Consider the following 23,855-nt stretch of genomic DNA (forward strand, 5'->3'; position numbering starts at 1 on the left):
AGAGTGACATACTTCGCTCTGGCGTAGCCTTGAAGAAAAAGGTTTTGTGTATTCATATGGTAACAATTAAAAAGTTGTATATCTTTGTGTTTTACAGTGAATTCAAGGTGATTTTATTATCAGTGGCATTGATTTTTGTATGTGTATTCTAAGATAGAAGTAAGATTACACAAATCATTCTAAAAATCTTATTTATTTTGTTAGTATGTATATTTTCCATAGGCAGTGGCATGATTAGACTACAACAGGATATTTTATAAGTAAAATGCTGTGGATTCAAATCCATATAATTATTTTCATTATTTCTGTAAAGCTCTATGAATTCAAATCCAAGTAAATGGTTTTCATTTACCCTAATGGAAGACCAAAGTACTTTAAAACCTCTGTTCTCAGTGTAAAATTAAAAAAAACTTAAAAAAAAAAAGTATGTACCTACACACCTGCACTCCTTCACTCTTTTTCTTTTGCTAAATTAGCACTTCTGATGACTCTAGTGCGAAGATTGTTCTGAACTGGAAGCAATCTTGGGGGAGGAATTACTGTTCAGGAATCTCATTCCTATTAGAGTAGTAGATAAAATAGGTAGAAAGGCCAAGCACTTTGGGCTTTATAAATCTTGTGATCTTTGCTATATTCAGTTTTTAAAAGAGTGAAAGAAGGTCACTTTCCCCTATAAATATCCTACAGTGGGAGCATTAGGATAATTGCAGTGCCCCAGTCTTGTCAGTCTCTGCTGGATGTGCTGTGAGTATGTCTTTCAAAGAAGAGTTAGACTTCCAGGGATTCAGGCTTTGGCAGCTGCCTAGCTGGGCTGGATGTTCTGGGTGTGCCCTGAAAGCAGCCTTTCTAAACCAAGCAAAGAGATAATTAAAACACATAAACATGTCCAAAAATCATCAGATTTTCTGGATAGCAGTTTTGGAGCTGAACACAAGTTTTTCTAACAGGTTCCTTGAGGTGTTCTTTGCATCATGCCAGTATGGCACTTCAAAGCAAAAATGCCTATTTGTTTAGCTTTCTATGCACACAGAGTGCTGCAATTGTGTTTAAATAAAGGCTGTTATCAAAGTGTAAGTTGATGTGACTGCACAACTTTAAGAAAAAAAAATGAATGAAGATAGTATATTCATTAAGATAAATAGGGCTTGGTCTGTAACCCCATCTTTACTGAGATTAACTTAGGATAATTTTTTTAAAAGATCAGGTAATTTTACATTTTATTAATTTATTTTCCCCTTTTAGTCAGAAACGGGGTTGTTATAAAAAAATTATAATTAATATTTCCAAATATCCTATGTATATGCAATTATTCTCAGCTGGAAGCAAATCTGTTGCTAAGACTGCCTATTTTCACAAGAGCCCCATCCTAACAAAGAGGAAGAGCCATGTCCTGTCTCTTCTGGGCTGCCTGACCTCTATCTCACATTGCAGTATTTGAAACATGGCCATAGGTAATGAAGATGCTCAGGTGCTAAAGGCCCATTTGCAGTCTGAAGGGCAACCAGCCCAGCAGGCTGCTGCACACACCCCCGCTCTTGCTAATGCCTGCACAAAGCAGATGAGAGCAAAGCATGATTATGGGCACAGTCAAAGGCCATCTTCACTTCCAATTGCACTGGTGTGTACAAGATTTGACAATGTTTCTTGTTTCTGTTGGAAGTAGCTCTTTGCATTTCCATGTCCTGTCAGGATGGTATGCAAGGTGCCATGAGCTCCAGAAGGACGTAGCCATTTCCTATCAATTAGGTAATTTTCTATTGACTTTCTTATCTATCAGACCACTTTCAAGTATTTTCCAAAGTGTCTGTAATACTATGTGTTTCAAAATAGCTCCCAGCTACACTAAAGACCCTTAAGGAAATAAGGGAAATAAGGTGTCTGCTGTTGCATCAGTTTGACGGCACTGAAAGTACAAGAGACAGTTGCCCAGTTCCTTTTCTAGTTCTTGACAAGTAACTTTGTGTCTCATTTCTTTTTGCTTGTATGTTTACTTGTTTATATCAATCTTTCTGCTTCTGTTGTTTATAGTAGCAGATAAATATATAAAATATATATATAAAATAGTATAATAAAAACTGTACTATACTTGTTCTATTCAAGTAGAGAAGTACTTTGTTGAGGGAAAAAATGGGCAAAATTCAGATGAGAGATTTTATTATAGTTTATTTTTTATATTTGCTGGTATTTAAATTGTTTAAATATAAGGAAAAATTGTAGAAGTGTGTTTATACTGATTGATTCTACCCTCCTGCTCTTGCAGCAAAGAGCATTTCCTGTATTTCCTCTCTCAGAATTTTACTGCTCTCCAAGGGAAAATATTTGTATCAGATTTTAGACCTCCCCTCTCTTAGCCTCTGTTAGTGATGTAGTTTCCCTTCTCCTGTTGTTCCTACAGCAGCCCACCATGCACTGTGAGTAACCTCCATCTGTGCTTGTTGCAGACTGATTTCTGCCTTACTTGAACACTGCTGCAGCTGGATCTGCCATTCTAGCTGAGGTCTGCCCAGTGTCTTGTACAACAGCACTGCATTCTTTGACATGGCTGGTAGAGTCCCTGCCAAAATGTTCCTGTTATTTTGTTTGTCCTTCTCACTGTTGTGTTGGATATGGGATGAATGGCTAATTCATAGTCCTTTTGAGTGGTTTTAGGTTTTTGTTAGTGAGTCTACAGTGTAAACATCTGTACCTAAGCTGATCGCTCTCAATTCCTCCCTAGTCTCACAAGTCACTGGACATCAAATGAGTGGAATGTAAAGCACAATTAATTTCTCTTCCAAGAAGGTGTCTAACTGGTCAAATGAATCACATCTTAGAATGTTTATTACTCTTCTCTGACTGTAAAAAAAAAACCAAAAACAACCAAAAAACCCAAACTCAAGCTAATCTGTCAAGGGTAGATTTAGACATTGCAGATATCCAAATCAAGAGGAAAAGAATTTGACTTCTTGTGATTCAGAACACTTTCCTTTTTTCTTTTTTTTTTCTTTTCTTGGATTTATGTCTTCACATTTTTGTTTTCCCCTGCTTAAGTATACTGTTTCAATTATTTCAAATGTCTAATCATATCTTTCAGCTTTGTCTTGAGCACATAGAACAGGCATTGAGTGAAATACAGGTCTAACAGGCTAACTTAGCTTTCTTGTATCTTATAACTTTGAAATATGTGTATAACAAAATCTTGTGCTTCTGGGGTAGTTCCTGCAATTTCACCTTCAGAAGATTCAGTTACTGACTGTACAAAATAGAATCTTGGTCCTTTCAGCTAAGGATTTCTGAGTTACTGGAAAACATCTGAAGTTACAAAAGGCAACATCTTGCCAGTTTTTCTTGGACAGCAAATGAGTAATAACTTCTGCTTAGTCTGGAATGACTTTGTTTTGTCTTTAAATTCATCAGTGCAATTGCAGCTTACAGATTTTACTAAGGTCTGTAGAACATTTAAGTTGAAGGTAGAAAGTTAAGTTAGAAATTTAAGTTGAAGAAAATTACATGGGCCTTGTGTTTTCGCTGCTTGGTAATTAAGGAATCTACTTAGAGAAAATTCATATGACATTCATGCAATCCATGTTTTGTAGCAAATGGCATAAAATCTTTAGGCAGTTTATATTATCAGCTTGTTATCATAGTTCTAAAATTGTGAGATGCAGGATGGTTTTTTTGCATATTCTTTGCCATGCTATAATTAATGCAAGTGATTCTGTAAGAACTCTAGTATAGCACCTATTTCATTTTGTAGTAAAGTTGCTGATCTTGTCATCTAAAGTTGAAAGGAACTGAAATGAAGTTGTGAGATTTACACTACCATAGAAGTATTAAGATATAAGACCCCATCCCACTTCCACAGAATAATGTTCCAAATAGTGCTCCCATTTATTTCAATAGTGCAGATCAGAATGTGGATGAATCTCCAGTAAAACAAAGTGAATCAAGGCAGGGCTAATGCATCCTTTAACTTATGACCATTTTATTTATTACGCAGACACACACACACACCTCTACATGAGCAGGTTATTGGTCTGTCATTTCTTGTTTATGGTAATGAGTTCACTTTGGTTTAGTTTGTCAACTTTACATCTATTTATGAAGCTGCAGATAGTTTTAATGAGCCCCATGAAGGTTATTAGGAGCTGAAAGTGTATGCACAGTAAAGCAGTAAGAAATGATGCATGGGCTGTTTGTTTTCATGGCATCTCCAACAGTGCTTGTAAAATATTTTGAGATCCTTAGATTAAAGCTGTCTTAACCTAAATTATGACATGTTGATTTTATACATGTGATGACACATATGCACCTACAGATACTGATTGATAGGCAAAGCTCTACAAAACCCTCGTGTATCACTGAGCTGTGAATATTCAGGCCAATAATTATATATTATAGAAATAATATTCTTGAGAGAATGCATTAAATATATCTCAATGATTCAGTGAATCACAGAATAACTGAATTAGATAGCATCATAACTTCTCAATTCCAAGCTCTTATTTTCTCTGCTACCCAAAGTCCATTTTGGTGGTTAATGACAGTGCTGTGTCCAAAGTTTCGCAGGACACTGGTGTGTCACAATATGTTTCTGAACTGCAAAGAGCAATCAATGTTTAAAGAAGTACTGCTAGTCAGGGTCCTTTCTCTGTTACTTCTCCTCATCTCCAAATTCATGTACACCACTTAATAACTGCTGCTCCAGTAGGAGGAGGTAGTAGTGGCTCCAGCCAGTCTTTCACTTCATTCTTCTGCTGTTCTGATCCCTTTAAAGATTCTGTACAAGTCACTGAGAAAACTTTATTGAGAAGATTTGCACTGATCACTGAGCTTACCAGTCTCAGAAAAAGAGTTCTACTTTCCTTTTCTTCCTTTTCTAAGGTCTAACAGTTGCATATAAAAATTAATCTCAGTTCAGGAACTTGCTTTGGTTACAATTACAAGAGCCTTCTGCATGACTTGAGCTAACTAATTAAAATTCTCATTAAAGTCTGAGCCATTGAAGCAGAGAGCTAATACATCATTTCTCTCCACTTTACAGTTTATATATTTGCAGCATCTAATAGCCTTCACAGGGATCATTCCATTCATTCATATGCCGCTAAGTAGTTATATTCTGGCCCATATTTCCAAAAATGGCCCCTATATTTGGCATAATTGCAGTGTTCCAGACTCAAAAAGCCAATCCAACAAAGTCCTCAGTGTATGTGCACACGTGGTTTCAGTTCAGTTAGTTGGTTGAGATGTAAAATTTTCCAGTCACTGAAGAAAATAGTTTTTGACCATTTAGCCCCAGTTTCTGATGCGTGTGATCACAGGACTCCTCTCTGATGTCTCAGAAGTTGTAAAGCTCCTTATACTATGTCAGATCAGGAACATGGAGCTCTTTGAGGGACACCATTTTTTCCAGGCATCTCAGTCCCAAAACTGTTTTGTGTGGTGTTGACAAGGTATTGCATACTTGAAAGTAGCTACCCCTGAGATTTTATATTTAATGGGACGAAGCACATCTGTATACAAATACATGCTCTTTGGGTTTGTGTGTATATATGTGGGAGGAGATGAAGTCTAGAGATCTGTGAATAAATGCTTCTCCTTCAAGAGTGTAATCAGAGGAAAAATTTCTTATTTTTACAGGCTAGCTCAGGTTAAACACTGAAAATTATTTCTTTTTTTCCCTTTCACCTACATGGACTTCCAGCCATATCTGCACGCAGGATTTTTACACAGCTGTAGTGAGAAAAAATGTAATTCACACTGAAAACAGCTGTAAATCTTTAGTTTGGATTTATTGGCACTGCCCCTAACCATTCTGATGGATGCCCCACAGAGGGTAACTATGGAAAAAGTGGATTGATTTCAAGTATATCTTACTGTCTTTTCTAGTGTTTAATGGATTACCAAGTGAATTGGTGTAGTGAAGCTGAAGCTGGTTTTTAATTAAATATTTTCACTTCTTTTCAGTATACCTCTGCTCTGACCTATGATGCTGTTCAAGTGATGACAGAAGCTTTCCGTAATTTGCGTAAACAGAGGATTGAGATCTCCAGAAGAGGAAATGCTGGAGATTGTCTTGCAAATCCAGCTGTACCTTGGGGTCATGGTGTAGAAATAGAAAGGGCATTGAAACAGGTAGCTTCCCTGGAGTGGATGCTGGGATGAGTGCATGTGTGAAGTTCTCTATATTTATGGAAAAAATCTTCTAGTCTCCTAACCTGTCTGGATCTTGCTGGGAATAATGTGGAAGTAAAGTCCTCAGGAACCTGGCTAAGATAATATATTGTAGATGAAAATGACTCTAAAGTGAATGTTTTTGAAATATCAGTAATCATTTGTGGAAATAAAAATGCATTTTCTAAAAAGAAACAAAATTTTTCTACCATTTCCATCTTCATCTATTATAGGTTCAGGTGGAAGGGCTAACAGGAAATATAAAGTTTGATCAGAATGGAAAGAGAATCAATTTTACGATAAACGTTATGGAACTCAAAAGTACTGGTCCTCGGAAGGTAATTTGAATTGTCTTGCAGTGTCTTTAAAGGTTTTACCATTCTAAGCAATGGGTTAAGGTAGGTACTGAGACATTAGATTAATTAAAGCATGAGTTCTGATAATATTTATTCATAGGTGTATTCTACAGTGGTCTTGCAGAACGAAGTAAACATATGTATTATTTCTTTCTAACAAATATGAATTATTATTTCTGGTAAGTACTACAGAAGAGTGTTTTCCTTTCAGTTTTGCGGATTAAATTTTTTGCTTTCTGATCTGAATTGCTAAATGTGAGCCAGCATCTGGAGAAATATGCTTCTGAATGACAAAAGCTGGATACAGCTTTCAAGTGATGTTTTTATAAGTGAGTTTGTCTTCCTGCTCTAATTTCAAATCTTTCAGGAGAAACCAGTTTCTCATGTTTTGCTTATCTGTACTATTTCAGTTTTACAGTGCGTGATGTTGATACTAAAACCTGTTAATATGTGAACAAAAATGGTATACCTGCTTTAGACAAAGTAATGTGAACAAATGTCATTAGTTCATTCTTTTTACTGTTCGTTGTAGTCTTTCACTACATAAATAGAAATGCTTACAGTGATAAATCCATAGCTGAAATAGTTCTCTGTGAGCACAAATCAAGGGCTTAGTAATAACATGCTTTACCTTTTCTAGAAAAGTTCATATTCACTAGTGTCTGTGCATCCTGTACACTCTCTTTAGATTGGATATTGGAGTGAAGTGGACAAAATGGTTGTGAATCCTCTTGACGGCCCTCTTGGAAATGAATCTTCAGGACTAGAGAATAAGACTATTATTGTCACCACTATTTTGGTAATTAACCTCCTATTTTGTCAGAAGACAGTCTGTCCTACAATGATTTGTTTCTCAACATTATGTTAGTTTAAATATACTGTCTTTTTATTATTTGAGGTTGTGAGCTGTTACTCCCTGTGATACATAATAAAATCTAGAAGTTAAGGAAATGTATGTGATTCAGGATATGGTTTTGATCTGTAGAGGATGAATGGTCTTTGAACATCCTAGAAAGTTTTGGTTTTTTAAATCTGAAAATGGAAATTAAATACCTGCTTCCAAAGGAGAGGAACTTTCTGAGAGGCAGAACCATAGTGTTCATTTTGGAGAAGAGATTTTGACAAAGAGACTGGTTCTTACGCTTCAGGACTGTAGCTGCTATGGATTGGTAAAGTGTAAAATAAAACATTAAATGTTGTATTCTGGTTGTTTAGAAAATTAAATTGTATATTATCATAGAAGAGCATTTTTTTTTGTAAATTACACAGCTTGTTTGGATGAGCCATAGGTTAGCGTAGGAATTTCTCTGGATGCAAGAACAGTTCTGTAACAAATGAGCAAAGAGGAAATATATTAATATGACTGATGACTCATCACCAATTTTGCTGATGATAGAACTTTAGTGCATAGTTATAGATATCTTGCCTATTGTTAAATTAGCAATTTAATAAAAATACAGCCTTGAGAGCCTCAAGTGTTTTCCCAGGGAGAGATGTCATTGTGAAATAGCAAATAATTTTCTTGTATAAGACAACAATCAACTAAATACCTTTGCCTTCTTCCATCAAAACTGTATGAGAGAAAGAAACTGATTTTGGAATTTACTCTTTCTTCTCTGAATGCATAACTCCTGTTAACATTCATGGTCATTATTAACATACTTCTGGGAATCACTATGCCTGTAAGTATTGTTATTTGTGTATAACTCTGGAGAATGCAGCTTTTAACTGTGTTAAAGACATGTCACATTAACAATTAACAACTAACGCATACATAGCATGTATGACTCAGATGGTATCTCTCTTTTCACATGTAAAAGGGAACTTACTAATCTGTGACATGTACAACTGATGAACATCTCTGTCAAGTAGCTAAGGCAAGTTCTTTCTGTGCAGGAGTCCCCATATGTCATGATGAAGAAAAATCACGAAATGCTTGAAGGAAATGATCGATATGAGGGCTATTGTGTGGACTTAGCTACAGAAATTGCTAAGCACTGTGGATTCAAATATAAGCTCACAATTGTTGGGGATGGCAAGTATGGGGCAAGGGATGCAGACACCAAAATCTGGAATGGGATGGTTGGAGAACTTGTTTATGGGGTAAGAAAATTTTCTATAATGAAGCCATTAAAGATGACTGATGGAAGGAGTGGGATTTGGTTTCGTTTTCTCTCTAGAGTGTAGGAAAGTTATCTAATTAATTTGATAGGAATTATTAAAATCTAATGGCATGAAAAATTTTGAAAGTAAAACTTTAAATTACATTTTAAATGCAAATGAAGTTGGGGGGACGTGAATGCATATTTCATCCTTCTGACCAGGTGAAAAGCTAAGTACTTTGCTAAACTTTTAAATGCCATATGCTTTTAATAGGGCATATATAAAAGCAAAAGCTTGGATTACATCAGCCATATGGCTGTATGTATTTCAGTATGAGCTCAACTGAAAATTTCTGAACTTCTCCACCGGATGTTCTCAGTGAAACAAATGTTGCTGGTGTCTCTGCTGTCCTATTTTCTATTTGTGAAATACCATAGAAATGAAACCATTTTTTGCTTTGTTCATTGCATTAGCTATTATTTGCTTTTTTTCTTCCTTTACAGAAAGCCGATATTGCAATCGCTCCATTAACTATAACATTGGTGAGAGAAGAGGTGATTGACTTCTCAAAGCCCTTTATGAGCCTGGGGATATCAATAATGATCAAGAAGCCTCAGAAGTCCAAGCCAGGAGTGTTTTCATTTCTTGATCCGTTAGCATATGAAATCTGGATGTGCATTGTTTTTGCCTACATTGGGGTCAGTGTAGTTTTATTCCTGGTCAGCAGATTTAGCCCATACGAGTGGCACACTGAGGAATTTGAAGATGGAAGAGAAACGCAAACTAATGAATCAACTAATGAATTTGGGATATTTAATAGTCTCTGGTTTTCCCTGGGTGCCTTTATGCAGCAAGGATGCGATATTTCGCCAAGGTTGGTTACTCACTCATTTCAACTTTGTGCATTTTTGGTCTCAGCCATCTCAGCCAGAAGAGGTTCATGGTGCATATATTTTCATTCTTGGAGAGAAATTATTGCAATGTTTTTTTCCCTCCCTAAAGTCACAGAAGTCCTTGAAATAAAAGCACTTGTCTGTGACATAGGGTCAGGATGTAGTTGATCGATACCGTCTTAATGTCGATCATAAATTTTCCAAGTGGATTTATATACACCATGAAGAGACTGTAAAATGCATAAGGTTCACATCATTCCATGCCTTCTTGGAGGGGTACCGTGTTTTTGCTGCATATTCCCATTTTACAGTTGACAGTGCACATGGTTCACAACAACTGTAGTGGGAAAAAAGGATAATATACTAGTCACGAACTACATAGGCAGCACTTTCCCTCTAAAACTCACTACATGTCATAACATGGTTATGAACACATTCTTATTCCCCAAGAGAGCCTTGAACTGAAATAAAAGTCTCATGATGGCTCTAATTTCATGTGGGTATTTGCAAAACACTGCTGTTTTTACATGTCCTAGTTTTAGAGAACTCACAAAGGAAGTTGCGAAAATGAATCTGAAGGTCCAGTTCATAAGTGCTTAATTCCTCATGGATTTTCTTCTACTTGATTAGGGACAACTGTAAAGCACTTAATTCCTTTGCAGTTTATTAAATATTCTATTTTGCTTGTGCAGAAGTGGTTCTAGCCTTGTTTCAGCAATGTGGTAAGTATAGGTAGGTAAATAGCTGTTAGCTGCTTGAAGGAAATACAGTAACAATTTAAATAGGGCAGCTGGGTTTAAGGAAATCAAGGCAGAAGACTTAGTTAAAACTGCTTAGGATAATTACATTTCTTGTAAACATCCTGAATTAAGACAGGGAACAGGTCAATTTTTAGTGAGTCTAGTGGTTGGTGGTCAAAATAAATCATACCAAGGGAGCGTTTCTTAGATAGAAGTCATGCATCCCAAAAGGCAAAAGCAGGTTTTCAAGTTGTTCTGCTGCAGAAAAAACAGCATTTATTGTGTGAGAACTTAAGCAATTCTGTGTAAAGGCTGCTGTATCACAGAGGGAGATGCCAGCCTTTATGATGAAAGATGCAATGCACTTGGCGCATGGAACACAATAGGAATTTTATACAAGAGAAGACAGTGAAGAGGGCAAAGTGTTGCAGATCATGAGAAATTGTGTTAATTTCACTCCTGTGGGGTTTTTTGTATTGATTACACATTTCACAGCTGGAGTTGACTGCTAAGTCACCTATTAGTACAAAATTATTTTTATTGAATCAAGGCTATAGTAGAATTATGATCCTTTTCTTGTTATCATTGTTATTTTACTAGCTATGAAAGCACAATAGTTGTTTTGTATGGTTTGACAGCTTTTGAAAGGCAGTGCAAGAATAGTGATAGCAAATGGTCATCACAAAAGGTGCATGAAACTCAATTTTGTATATTCAATATTTAGTTTCAGTGAAGCATTTATTTCGTTGCAAACATAATTTGGAGGAAGGTCGTTTGTATATTATCTGTTTATTATAAAAATGGAAAAGGGCTAAAAAAAACTTGTTACTTCTGATTTTGCAAAACATTTCACTATGGAATTTGAACTGCCTACAGATGAATCAGTGTTAATATAAAAAGGACTATCTTCAGGCATCAACAAAGTACCTTTCTGAAGTTAAATTTTGCACTATGGCAATCATTTCTCTTATAAAAATGACAACTGCTCTAAGACTTTTAGAGTTAGACAAGTTACCAGGGTTCCCTGAGTCTGGAAGGTGGTGCTGAGTAAGACTGGGCCACCTGGAAGTGGTCTGTAATAGCAGTCCCTATGTTGCCTCATGGGTAGTAGAGGAACAAAAGAGTAGAGTAATATATTATGTGATAATCATAACTTAGAGCAAAGTTTTCCTCATCTTTTCTGAGAAGTGAGTGTGCTCTGTTCTGCCAGATAATACCTTACTAAGTACAAAATATGGTGCACAAATTTATGTAACTGTTGGCAGAAATTTTTGGTTTAGTTCTTAAAGGTCTGGTAAATAAGGTGCTTCTAAAGTGTGGGTTCATACTAGCACATTTTAGAAACTTTTCAAAATGTACATAAAAAAAGAAGTCTGTGACAGACTGGCTGGGGAAATGTTGAATACAAATGACACCCCAAATAATTCTGCTTGTAAAATTCATGTGGGAGCATAATTTCTGGATTCATATTGAGCTTATTCTTTTTTCACAAAGTCAGTGGCTCACAGATCATGGACTTCTGAAAATTGTTGTCATTTATAGTGTCAATACAATATAAAGTGCCATAAAGTTGGCAGTTATTAAATACACATTGACACATTTTACCTTGCAAATACGTAATATAATATAATCAGTATATCTTATAACTCAATATTTTACTTGTAAAATTAGCTTATATTCTAATTACCTCCATTTCAAAATAAGTATGTGATGTTTTTTCAAAGGTGATGGAAAGCATGTTTGCAGAATACATCTCACTTTAGAATGAGCTTGAAATAATTTTTTTTCTATGGTCCTTTTGATAACACGTTTTGGACCTCATCTGACTTGATTTTCTTGTAGTAGAGTGAATTAATGAGACTGTTGTGACATGGAATAAATCTTCCTATGTCAGAATTATGACTGAGATTTTATACAGTAGCATTTAGAAAAATTAATTTGTCCAGAATTGGTTGCATTTAATTTGGTTCCTGTGATTCCTAATTTGTTTACTTAATGAATACAGGAGACACACCAAGACATACCTAAGCTACTGTAATGCCCTAGTACTAGACTTTCAGCTGCATGCACATTTCTGCCTAGTAATTAAGCACATCTCCAAAGATTATATACTGTTTCCCATAATGTCTTGTTTGGAAACAAAGTAGTAATTAATTTCAAAGTTTAAAGGATCGTGAAGAAAAAATTCCAAGTTTGACAATAATGTAATATCAATATTTCTCTTATATTAGTTTTCTGTTATTGAAAATTACTGAGTTGAGTTGTGTGCTTTATACTGTTTTATAAATTTTCTTGAGTTCTCTTTTCTTCTTTCTTCTTGAGCAGGAGAAGCAAAACACAGATCCATAAGAGCCCACCTGCTGCAGTTATAAACATCAGATTATTATTATTTTTAAAAATATACTTTCTTCACCATTTTTCTATATTATCACTGATTTCATGTTCAGTCCTCTGTTTGTTAAATGCTTGTATCTTTCAAAAGTCGTGTGCACTTTTTAGCCTATAGATATTCCCTGGGCAAGCTTCTTACAAATAATGCTATTTGTTTCTCAGTACGGGTTGTGTACAGCAGCATAAGCCATTGTTTTGTGGAAATCAGTCTTTGTCTGAATGTCTTATGAAACCAATCAAGGCCCTTGATTTCAAAGTGCATACTGGTTTATCTGAAAGCACTGTTTCACTGATTTTGTTTGATCCTCATCATAATGTCACACAAAATTGCTTCAGAGGGAACAAAAAGTTTGTGTTAAATATAGCACATTATGATGGGAGCAGTTTCCTTCAAGTCTTCAAGGGTTGTCAAAACTTTGAAGAACTGGATCACTAGGTTCTCCTAAAAGAAAACTCTGGAGTCCTGATTTCAGCGAAGTCCAGGAGATCCAGTGGAGAATGCCTTGATTTCCCATACGATGCATATGCAGAGCTGGACTCTGAGATAGCCTGAAATGCTTCCCTAGAGTATAATGCATCATTTGCATAAAACTGATAACATGTTCCTTTTTAGGATTTCCATTTCACTTTACAAATCCATTTCATACTTGTTACTAGATCCCTGTCGGGGCGCATTGTTGGAGGTGTGTGGTGGTTCTTTACCCTCATCATAATCTCATCCTACACGGCTAACTTAGCTGCCTTCCTGACGGTTGAGAGGATGGTGTCCCCCATTGAAAGTGCAGAGGATCTTTCCAAGCAAACAGAAATTGCTTATGGAACATTAGATTCTGGCTCCACTAAAGAGTTTTTTAGGGTAAGAATCTCTACTTTTTTTTTTTTTTAAGATTGTTTTAAGTAGATCTTCCCTCATGTACATGTGTTTTCCCTTGGCTTTATTAAAAGATTGCTATGAAAGTGTGATCTGCACAGCTCAATTCACAAGTATAAGTGTTCCTGTTGATTTGTAATTGTTACATTTTATTATTTATATACAAACATAAGGGTCTTGATATAAATATGTGAAGCAACATTACCTAAATACTCCACTATACAGTGAAAAACAAGGTATGTTTGAAGAAGGAAGTTGATGTCATTTATCTGTTTCATAGCTCTGCTATATTTTAGGTACCCATACAGTGAATAAGAACATGGGAAGGTGCACATTCATGTTTTAATAAGTATTCTACATGATTTTTCAAGCTTGCTGATGGGGAATGGGATATAATCCTGTCAGTTGCCATAGAAAATACATGCCTGCTTTTGAAAACAGTTCTTACTTGTACTTGTGTTATATTCATGCCTTGGAAGCCTGTCAGTCCTCACCTCCTGCCTCTGGGTATTGCAGTTTTAAAAATACATGAAACTTCCAATGTGTGAGTCTCAGGCTACCCTTGAGACATCAGCTAGCCTGGTGAAATCCATCCAGCAAATGAGTGAGAGACTAAGGCTGCTGACAGAAAAAGCCCAGAACGGCCTTGCCTTGTCTGTGTGCTCAGTATGTCTCTCACTGTATGAAGGAAACACATCTGAAGTGCTAAAACAGAAAGAAACTTCTGTTTTCATGTTTTTTAGTGCATGATGTTACATTTAACAAAATGTATTTTAAATAGTTATAAATAATTCATTTATATTTCAAACATACACTGACATGAAAATGAAATTAAACAGATTGTCACAGATATTTTTTATATGCTGTATAATTAGAGCAGTAACTTCTAGATTATAGTTTTCACTGGATCCTATAATGCACACTTAACTGGTAATGGACTAAATAGGAATCATATTTGTCTCAACTGTAGAAATATTCAGATTTTGAAGATAGGTTAAGTAATAAAACTTGCTGCTGATTGCCTTCCTGTTGGCTAAACCAAAACTAACATCAGGTGTGTGAGCTGGTAAAAATGAGATTGGGCTTGTACTAAGAGTCTTTAGAAGCATTTAGAAGCATACAGGCATGTTTCTGGTTTTGTGAACATAAACCTTTTAGAACACTCTACAAGGGGGGTCCTGGGGATTGAATGTGAATTAACAGTAGGTCACTTCTTTTGAATAGTTTCTCTTTTAGAGATTTTTAAGCATTTAAATTTTAAACAAAAAGTGTTTGTATGTGCATGCATTAGTGTCTAGTTGTACTCCTAGCATATATGTACATATTTCCACTTTTACACAACTGGTGTTCCTGGCGATTGCTTGAGCACTAAAATGTTACTTTTGTAAAAATTAGGTAGAGGGTTTGTGAGGGCATATTCTTCATCTTTGGTTTAGTTATATTTGGGTCTGCACAAACAAAACTCTAATTATCTCTGGAAATTTCTACTCAGCAATTTCTATCACAAGTTGGGCACAGTGCATGCAAAACAACCTCTTAAGCTGATGCCTCTATCTACTGTTTGATAAAAACCACTTAAACTTGTCCAGTTACTTTTCGAGAAATAACAACTGCCAGCATTTGTTTTCAAGAGGCCTGAAACTCAAGTTTCAAGAATGATACTCTCTCTGCTGAAGACAATGTGAAAGCAGTCTCTATCACTAAGGCGACTAAAATTTCTAGATACTCTATACCTAGAGTATATCTGTATTCTGACTGGATTGGACTGGATGTGTGATTTTTATATGACCTGAAATTAGCACTCAAATTCTTTGAACAGCTGAAAACAACTTGAGTGTGTTTCTAGCAGCAAGTTAAAATGGTCTGGCTTCTGCTCTGTCACTCCCAGGAATTAAAAAAAACATATGGGGTTTTTCAGTTAGTCTGTTTTCAGGAAGTAGCATTATTTACAAGTTTGTTTTCTATTGATGGAATGTGTACTGAATCATCACTAGCAGAGCCCTAACTTCTGGGTCAGCACAAAATAAAAGGTAGTTGTGTACGGGGGATGAGAATAGAACACCGAGTTATCTTTTCTACTAAAACATGTTTTGTGATAATATATTATAACATAACAATTGAAGAAGAGATGTTTTACAGTATTTTTCAGAAAGGAATTCTCAGAAATTGCTTAGATGGTGAAAGTTGGCTGAAAAATCCTGTTGGGAATAGCTGACTATATATGTGTGTAATGTTAATTGAAAGAAGTGGGGTCAAGCCTTTTTCCAGCTCCTGACTGCTCATCACATATCCTATAGACAGTAGCACACAAGCTAGCCCATATCACTTGGGGATAACATCCTTGGCATTCATGACTAAAGAATGTCTTGCCTTTGCACTTTACCCCAATTTAGGTAGGCACTTCCTAGATTTAAAGGTAGTATGGACCTGCAGGAGGTATTCTTACTAAGAGTGCATAGAGCATCACTTGGCACTGCATCAAGAAACATAACTGAGAAAAAGAGATGAAAAAGCATTGTGCTCTGGTGTTTCTAGTGCTGCTTTAAGATGAGAAGCAGAGGCTTGGTACATTCTACATAGGAAATACTAGTACAAAAATAATGGATTTTAAAGTATTCTTAAAATAAAAAGGTGACAAAAATAATGACACAAACATCATCAAGATACTATTTCTTGTTAGTAATAATCTTATAGATAATTTTGTAGCTATAAGTCTACAGAGACAAAATGTTTTTTCTTTAATGACAGATCAATGTGGTTTCTGTAAATACCAGAATGTGTAGTAGTTTTCCTCAGGAGATCTCAGAGTCAGTACTAGTAGAATCACAAGTACAATCCAAGTCTAGAGAGCTCTGTTCTGCTAAGTTGGGATATTTACCACTTCTGATTCTTGCTAATGCCTCTGCTTTATAGATAGTCCTTGTAGAGTTCTTAGTGCAACTGAAAGGTATATAATGCATGGCTTTTGCATTTTCTTTTGGGTTATGGGCAAAACAACAAAGTAAGTGTGGCCATGGTTTCCCCAAAGTGCATTGTTTTTCTGAAATCAATAGTGGATTGTAGTGGTGAGAATGCAAATAAGTCTGCAAGCACCGCCAGGAAAATTCAGGAGTCATTTCACTTGGTCTTGTGCAGATGCATCATCATCTCTCTAATCGCTGGGTCACAGGTACTACCTGGTGGAGAGGTACATGGTGGGCAGTGAAATGTTGTCACTCCGGTCCGTCTTGGTGACACTGTCCACAGTCACACGCTGTCTTTGCCTTGCGTGATTTCACAGTTGGTCTGTGCATTAGCCAGGACACGTAGTTGTGCTTTGAAGGGGAAAAAAGTCACTAACCCAAAAAGACAGTCTACTGCTCACCTGCCACTGCAGAAGCTAATTTAAAGCATTATCTATATGTGTTAGCTTTTCACTTACTTGCATGGGCTACGGCACTGGAACAAAGAATCAAAGTAAATATTCAAGTATTCCCTGGAACATTTCCATGCTTTTCACCTGCTTGAAGGTATATTGAAAATTAATATCAAAATGATACAAGAACAAAAGTTAATTATTTTTACAGTTCTGTCATATTTTTGCTGTATTCCTAGTGCTGCTCATTAAAGATATGTACAAATTGGATAGACAAATCAAATCAATTATCCCACCTTTTTTTTCCATTTCAGAAGATGAATTGTAACTAGTCCTATATGTAAAGTAATAAGGCATCTCAAAAAGAAAATGATGTGCAGAGAAATAACTAAACTAATTTACTTTCTCTCTGCATTAGTTTTTATTTAAAATCTCTTCATATTACCTATTTTTGAACCTATAGTGTGACATGGACAGACCAGTCTGTTTCATTGTAAATGTTTTGGTGGCCTTTAAGAATAGATCCTCTGCCAAAATAAAAGCAAGTAGAATTGCTCCATAACAGGGAAGTATCCCTTATCTTTCACTGAGAAGACTGTTCAAGAGTTGCTTATTGTTGCTGAAGAGGCAAGAGTTGCAGAATGAAAAGTTGGGCATTGGAAATGTGCTGGAAGGATGACAGTCCTTAAAATCTTGTAGAGAAATCCTCTCACACAGTGGAAAGCCAGAAACAAACATTGGAGCTGACAAGAGCTCTTGAGTCATTTCTACTGCAAAAGTGTTGTTTGTTGGGAGGCAATGAAAATTTGGCCTGAAGGAAAGTAGCAATGTCTTTTCCAAGTGTCTTCAACAAAAGTCCAGTGCCTCTACTTTTATAAGTATTTTGAAATATTTTTTAATTTGTAAAAGTATTTATGTTAACAATTGCATTACAAGAGGAGATGCAAAAAAAAGCATACAGCAAATGAACCTCAAATGCACATCAAGATACTGAGATTTCTACCAAAAAAAAACAAAAAAAAGAAAACAAAAACAAAAACAAAAAAAAAAAAAAACAAAAAAAAAAAAAAAAAAAAAAAAAAAAACAACAAAAAAAACCAAAAACAAAAACAAAAAAAAACAACAACAAAAAAAACAACCCACAGGAATCTTTAAAACTGGTGAGAAGAGAAGAAACATGATTTTTTCTTTAAATTAAGTTGAGGTTAAAAAGCTATGAATCATACTTCAGCCTCAATTTTTGAAGTTTGAGATGCAGAAGAAATACAGAACATACGTTTCCAGAGTTTTATTTTGACTAACTCCACATAAGCCTCTGAGAGGTGAAGGAGTTGAGAGACTCAGCCATGAAATACCCTGTAATATTTGCCATGGACTCTGCTTGATACTTTAAGAGGCAGAGAGGGTGTAGGACTGGCACTCCATAGATCTGCAAAGCAGATGGGGGTGGAGAGTGTGGGTTTGGCTCTTTAGATTGATAGGAGAAAAAGGTCCACAGCTGAAATAGTGAGGAGAGTCAGATCTGAGCCCTGAGTTGGTGCAAGGACTGCCTTTGCATCCAATAGCATATTATTATATATGCTTATACTTTCCTATCACTTTTTCTTCTTTTTTCTCTACATCTCGAGTTCTTTTACTCAGAGTTTGAATTGAGACTCAGGAGATTGAGAATTCTTGTTTGGACTTTGTTTATTATATCTTATCAGTAATACAGCTGCACAGTGTGTGCCTCCAAGGTTGACAAGGTGGAAAATGGCCGTGAGTTTTAATTTTCCAAGCCTTTTAAAGTCTAAACTAACCAATTATGAGATATGTTTTTACTTACAATCTAATTACTAACTTTTCATGTTCTGCAATGTGGAACTTTTGACCCAATGACAGAACATTCAGATTTGTGAAGAAGAAGGAGAAGAAAGCAGACATAAATCTACACCCAAAATCCTCCATATTGTAACCTATTATTACCTCTATCTTCTAAACCTAATTTTCTACATTTCTACATATTTCACCCAGTGACATAACTTTTAATTACACAGCAACAACCTCAGTGTTATCACACAATTTAGGAAACTTCCCAGGGTTTTGGATCGAATACAGTGTGTTTCTGAGGACCAATGCCTATCAGCACTGAAAGGCTGAAATTCTCAGAACCCAGGGTTCCAACATCTCTCCCTCCTGTTTGATACAGAGGGTTCAAGTGATTAATTTTCACTTGTCTCTTGTTTTTTGAGGTCCTTGCATCTGGACAACAGAGAAGAATTGATTTAGGCCGTTTTGAAAGTTATTTTAAAAGAAATAATGCAGTAATCAGTACTTTCTTTTTTTCCTCATAGCATCTATTTTTGTTATTTTTTAGGTTGTTTTTTTTTTTCTCTTTCCACATTACCCTTGCTATGGTTAGAAGCATCTTTTCTTTTCCAGCCTGTACGTATTTGTAACTGGTTTATTCTCAATTGTTACAGTACATTAATAATTATTATGTAGATCTTTTTCTTCTCAGTGTTTATTTTCCTGATGCATTAAACCTGAATGAGCAGAAGTGTACTTTGTTTGCCACCCAAGATCTTAGTTTGCTTTGTACAAATGCATTAATATTTCTTTATCTTTTCTGGAAACAATTTTCTCCCAATTCTATCACACTTTTCTGGTAACCATTTTGATCATAGTGACAGATCTGTGTTTCTTTTGTTTTTATCAGCTGATGATCTCCAATTTTATTGCAGATTTTCTTACTGGTCCCAATTGCTGGATCATGCTTTTGAACTAGAAAGTTTCATTTCTATCATTCTAGTGATCAGAATTTTCCATTTCTCATATATAATAAATAAATTATTTTCCATTGTCTGTGTTTTGACATCCCAATTTTCTTTCCTACTAATCTTAGTCATTTCTGTCTTGTAATGTTTTCACTTAAAAATGCCATCTGAAGCTGTACATGCTGTGCAATATTTATACCAAAAGAGGAGTTTGAATGCTTTTTCATTCCTCAGGCCAGGCAGTATGTTTATGGTTCTAGACTCCAAGAACAGCATTTGCACTTCTCTACAGATTTGTGACTACTTGAAAAAGTACTTTTGTGTTTTGGTATTCAGTTTATTCCTGCTCCCCCAGTACGGGTGCAATGAGTTATTTTTCTTTTCATTCATCTTGATCATCTCCTTTTCTGTACCCTCATTGTCCGTTTCTCACACTTTCACGTGTCGGAGGAAAATAACTTTAAGGGATGGGACTATGCAACTACACGAATTTATTGTTTAAAATAACAAACGCATCAGTCGAGGCGTGAGATTTTACAACACATACGAGTAATGGCGACTAGTCACAAGATTTAGGGTTACATCGTAATTTATAACTTTCTAATCCAATAGATACTTAAAACGACACTTTGTTTTAGATTAATGACCTATCACCTGTGGCACTTCTCACTGCAGTGCAGCTATGTCTTGACCAATAACTTCTCATGTCACGTACACACAGTTGACTCTCTTATACTATCTACATTCTTAACTTAAACTATATAAAATCACACTATTATATTTTAAAACCCTTCACCAAAACACCCAGTGTACAATTTTACTTATAATGATAGGAACACAAGTTTGTAATCCTTTTGCTTAAAGTCCACAAATCTCTGTCAATTAAGCCAGACCTAGTCTCTTCCAGGGTTGTAAATCAAAGCCTCCTTTAATAGCAGGAGTTTCTACTCCTCTGTCTCCTACACCTCATTCCTATTACTTAGTCATAGAATGGTTTGGGTTGAAGGGACCTTAAAGATCATCTGGTTTCAACCCCCCTGCCATGGGCAGGGACACCTTCCACTAGACCAGGTTGCTCAGAGCCCCATCCAGCCTCGTCTTGAACACCTCCAGAGATGGGACATCCACAATGTCAGGTGTTCCAGTCTTCTTTGACATTAATCTCATCAAAAACAAGACTAAGGTATATATTTAGATTATGGTCATTTGTGTAGATTATCTTTGTTCTCTTCATTTCTTCACACCATAGAGCAGATATACTTTCCTTTCTGGCATTCTTTTTTTCACTTGTGAGGTTTGAGAACCTGCCGTTGTTTGCTGGATTTTTTTCAGTTCACAACATACCACGTGCTGTCTCCTCTTTGTTACCAGGTTTCATCTAAGCAAATTGAGATCCTGCTTACAAATCTACATTTGTATTACAGTGATGTTGCAAAGCTTTGGTAGTAGATGCCACAACATGACTGTAACACAATTGTCACTATCAGAAGGTTTATTACAGTAAAGTAAGTTCTAGGAGCGTACTTTCCCTTGTCATCAGCACTTCAAAACTGTAGAAATTAGGTTTTTATGACATTTGTCCAAGTTTTTAAAGAAATGGTATTGAAATGATCTGCTTTGATTTTATGAATATGCTGAATGGTGGGGAGGAATTTCAATTCTGAGGAAATTGAAATTAGTCGGTCTCAGAGGAGGAGTCACTTCAGCAGTATTTTAATGGCAGTTAAATGATTTGGGAACATACCTTGGTAAGAACAACCTTGGTCGCTTAACTCTTAAATCACATGGAGAATATGATGATTAAATAAGGTCACTGTCTTGCACATTTCTGGAGAAAATTATTTTAAGTATACTTTTGAGGAATTAATTCATGAAGTAGAATGTTTTAGATTTTTTATTAGTAAGACCAAATATATTAAAGATATTTTTGGTAGCTCAATTAAGTAATGGAAACTGAAAAGCCATAAAATGGCATCTTAAGAAGATGTAAATAATTTTTACCATTACTGAATAAATATATCCATGTATTACAAAATTTAGAACTTACATTCATTTGAACTTACCTTAAGTATTCACCCAGTATAAATGATGGTGTTTCAAAGTACTTAATCTTCAGCTAATTAAGTAAAAAATAATAGTTATATTCTTTTCTGTAGGTTTGTTTTTTTTTTTTTTTGATCTATTAATATTTTATTTACTGACTAAATTAGCAAGTTTGGGGTTTTATTATACTTTTTAGCTACTGGTGACATTATCACTTCCTGTCCTTTTGTTCAGGAAGGTCAAAAAGTATGGAAGGTCAACAAGATGGTTTCATAAATCATGTTTGAGGATTGGAGATCTACTCCCACAGTACAAGATCGTCATGTAGTAGAATGTTAGTAGTTCGAGGAGCTATTTCTGTCAATGGCATACTAATTACAGCACCCCAGTTTTAAGAATAATAGGTCTTTGAATGTCAAAATAGAAAAGTTATCTGATGACCCACAAAATAAAGTTATTAAGTTGATAAAGCTTTGCATAAATTAATTTTCTAATTAGCTTCTTAATGAAGCTACATTTGAATAGGATGTGTACTTTGTAATAATAATCATAATAATAAAATAAATTTTAGATATAATAACATCACAATATATTATAATTATAGATTGAATAATTATTATTTATTAATCCATATTATATCTTTGTAATTTTAAAAGTTTATATAATGGAGTTGATATCGATAATAATAATAATAATAATTATATTAATAATAATAATTTTGATAGTCAAAATGCCCCGTGGTGACATGATAGTAAAAAAAAAATGTATCAGTTCCTGGGACATTTTTGTATCATTGTATTGTTGTAGAAGTCTTAAATAGCGGGACAAAAAATATTCATTGTGAGTATTAGGGTCTTATACTGTCATGTTGGTGTTGATAGTAACACCAAAATTATAATTAACTTTTAACATTTCACGTATACACTGAGTGTCACCTTGCAATAGCAATCAGCCACAGTAATTAAGAGCAATGCAGATCATTTCTGTACTCTTGCATTCTCGTAGTCATTATGGTCGTCTAGAATGGTTCTGGTATTTGCAGTGCATGATAGCAAGTGTGGGAGCCCAGCTTGCACATGGGACATCCTGCATTCACAAGGATTCTGTTTCCTCAGGATGCTGTCCCCTGTTGATAATGACTGCATGCTTTTCCATGTTTTTTTAAGGAGATGAAGGCCCCATACTTGCCACTGTGAAGGAAATTAATTTTAGCCCAGCCAATACCAGCACAGCCCAGAAAAAAAAAAATATGGTCAACTCTAGCACTGGCCAAATCTAAGTAACAATGTACTGTGCTTTTAGTTCTTGTAGCATGTTTTGCAGTGTATTTGAATTAGGATGTGTACATGTGCTTTTCTCAAATTATCCAATAAAGTGGGCTTTATGAGTGAGTGTGAGTGTGGGTGTGGGTGTACACAGAATGCTAGGTGCCCTCTTAACACTGCCATTTTCTACATTTAGCTCTACCTTTCAAATAAATACAAATTCTGAAAATAATGAAGGAAATAAAATGGCACAGTTCTGAAAACAAAATGTATTACTGAATATATTGTGTAGCTATATAAACAAAAATCTAGAAGTCACCCATATTCCTTACAGAGTGGCTCGCTGCTCTTATTTTTTAGGAATGTAGACAAGGCCGACAACTAGGTGGGGATCCAGACTCAGAACTGTATGAATTCCAGCATGAAGTTTTTCAGTGTTCATGGCTGCAGAGGGCTGCACGGTCATGGCAAATCCTGAGTGTTATTTTCTGGTGTCGTTCTTACGGAATATCTTACAGATTTTCAGTTTCATGATTGCTGGGTCAGATATTCCTACCTTCATCCATACAGCAAGGACCCTGTGAGCCATCTAGTGGGAGGTTTCTTCTTAACACTTGACCATTTGGGAAACCTGTTCCTTGCAACCTTTTCCTGTTCACCTGCCCACCTGATAGTACACAGTGATGGTTTACTTTGTGAACTGGCTCTTCAGAAATGGTGCAATATGTAATTTTTTAGGATTCTCCTAGTTTTTAAGGTCATATGTTTTGGGATCATTTGGCTGGAAAGAAGCAATGTGTATGCAATATGGTAGATATTCCAAGAATCTGAGAAACTCACTGTGCCTTCAGCACACAGTTATTTTTCTGTCATTCTGGTTATGCTGAATATATCCAAGTCTTTTGGTATATATGGGTATAGTGAGTATG

General features: G+C 35.5%; 1 protein-coding gene across 3 annotated transcripts in view; it reads left to right on the forward strand.

The window, feature by feature from the left end:
• GRIA2 (glutamate ionotropic receptor AMPA type subunit 2) overlaps nt 1-23,855 on the forward strand; it is an 89,177-nt gene that overhangs the window by 60,105 nt on the left and 5,217 nt on the right. For all 3 annotated transcript variants that reach the window (XM_069013568.1, XM_069013570.1, XM_069013569.1), the window contains exons 7-12: nt 5,947-6,114; nt 6,387-6,491; nt 7,198-7,308; nt 8,406-8,612; nt 9,116-9,486; nt 13,294-13,492. In XM_069013568.1, the coding sequence (XP_068869669.1) occupies nt 5,947-6,114; nt 6,387-6,491; nt 7,198-7,308; nt 8,406-8,612; nt 9,116-9,486; nt 13,294-13,492 (1,161 nt within the window). The remainder of the gene's footprint in view (nt 1-5,946; nt 6,115-6,386; nt 6,492-7,197; nt 7,309-8,405; nt 8,613-9,115; nt 9,487-13,293; nt 13,493-23,855) is intronic.

This window comes from Aphelocoma coerulescens, chromosome 4 (assembly GCF_041296385.1).
Source record: "Aphelocoma coerulescens isolate FSJ_1873_10779 chromosome 4, UR_Acoe_1.0, whole genome shotgun sequence".
NCBI classification, from domain to species: Eukaryota; Metazoa; Chordata; class Aves; order Passeriformes; family Corvidae; genus Aphelocoma; species Aphelocoma coerulescens.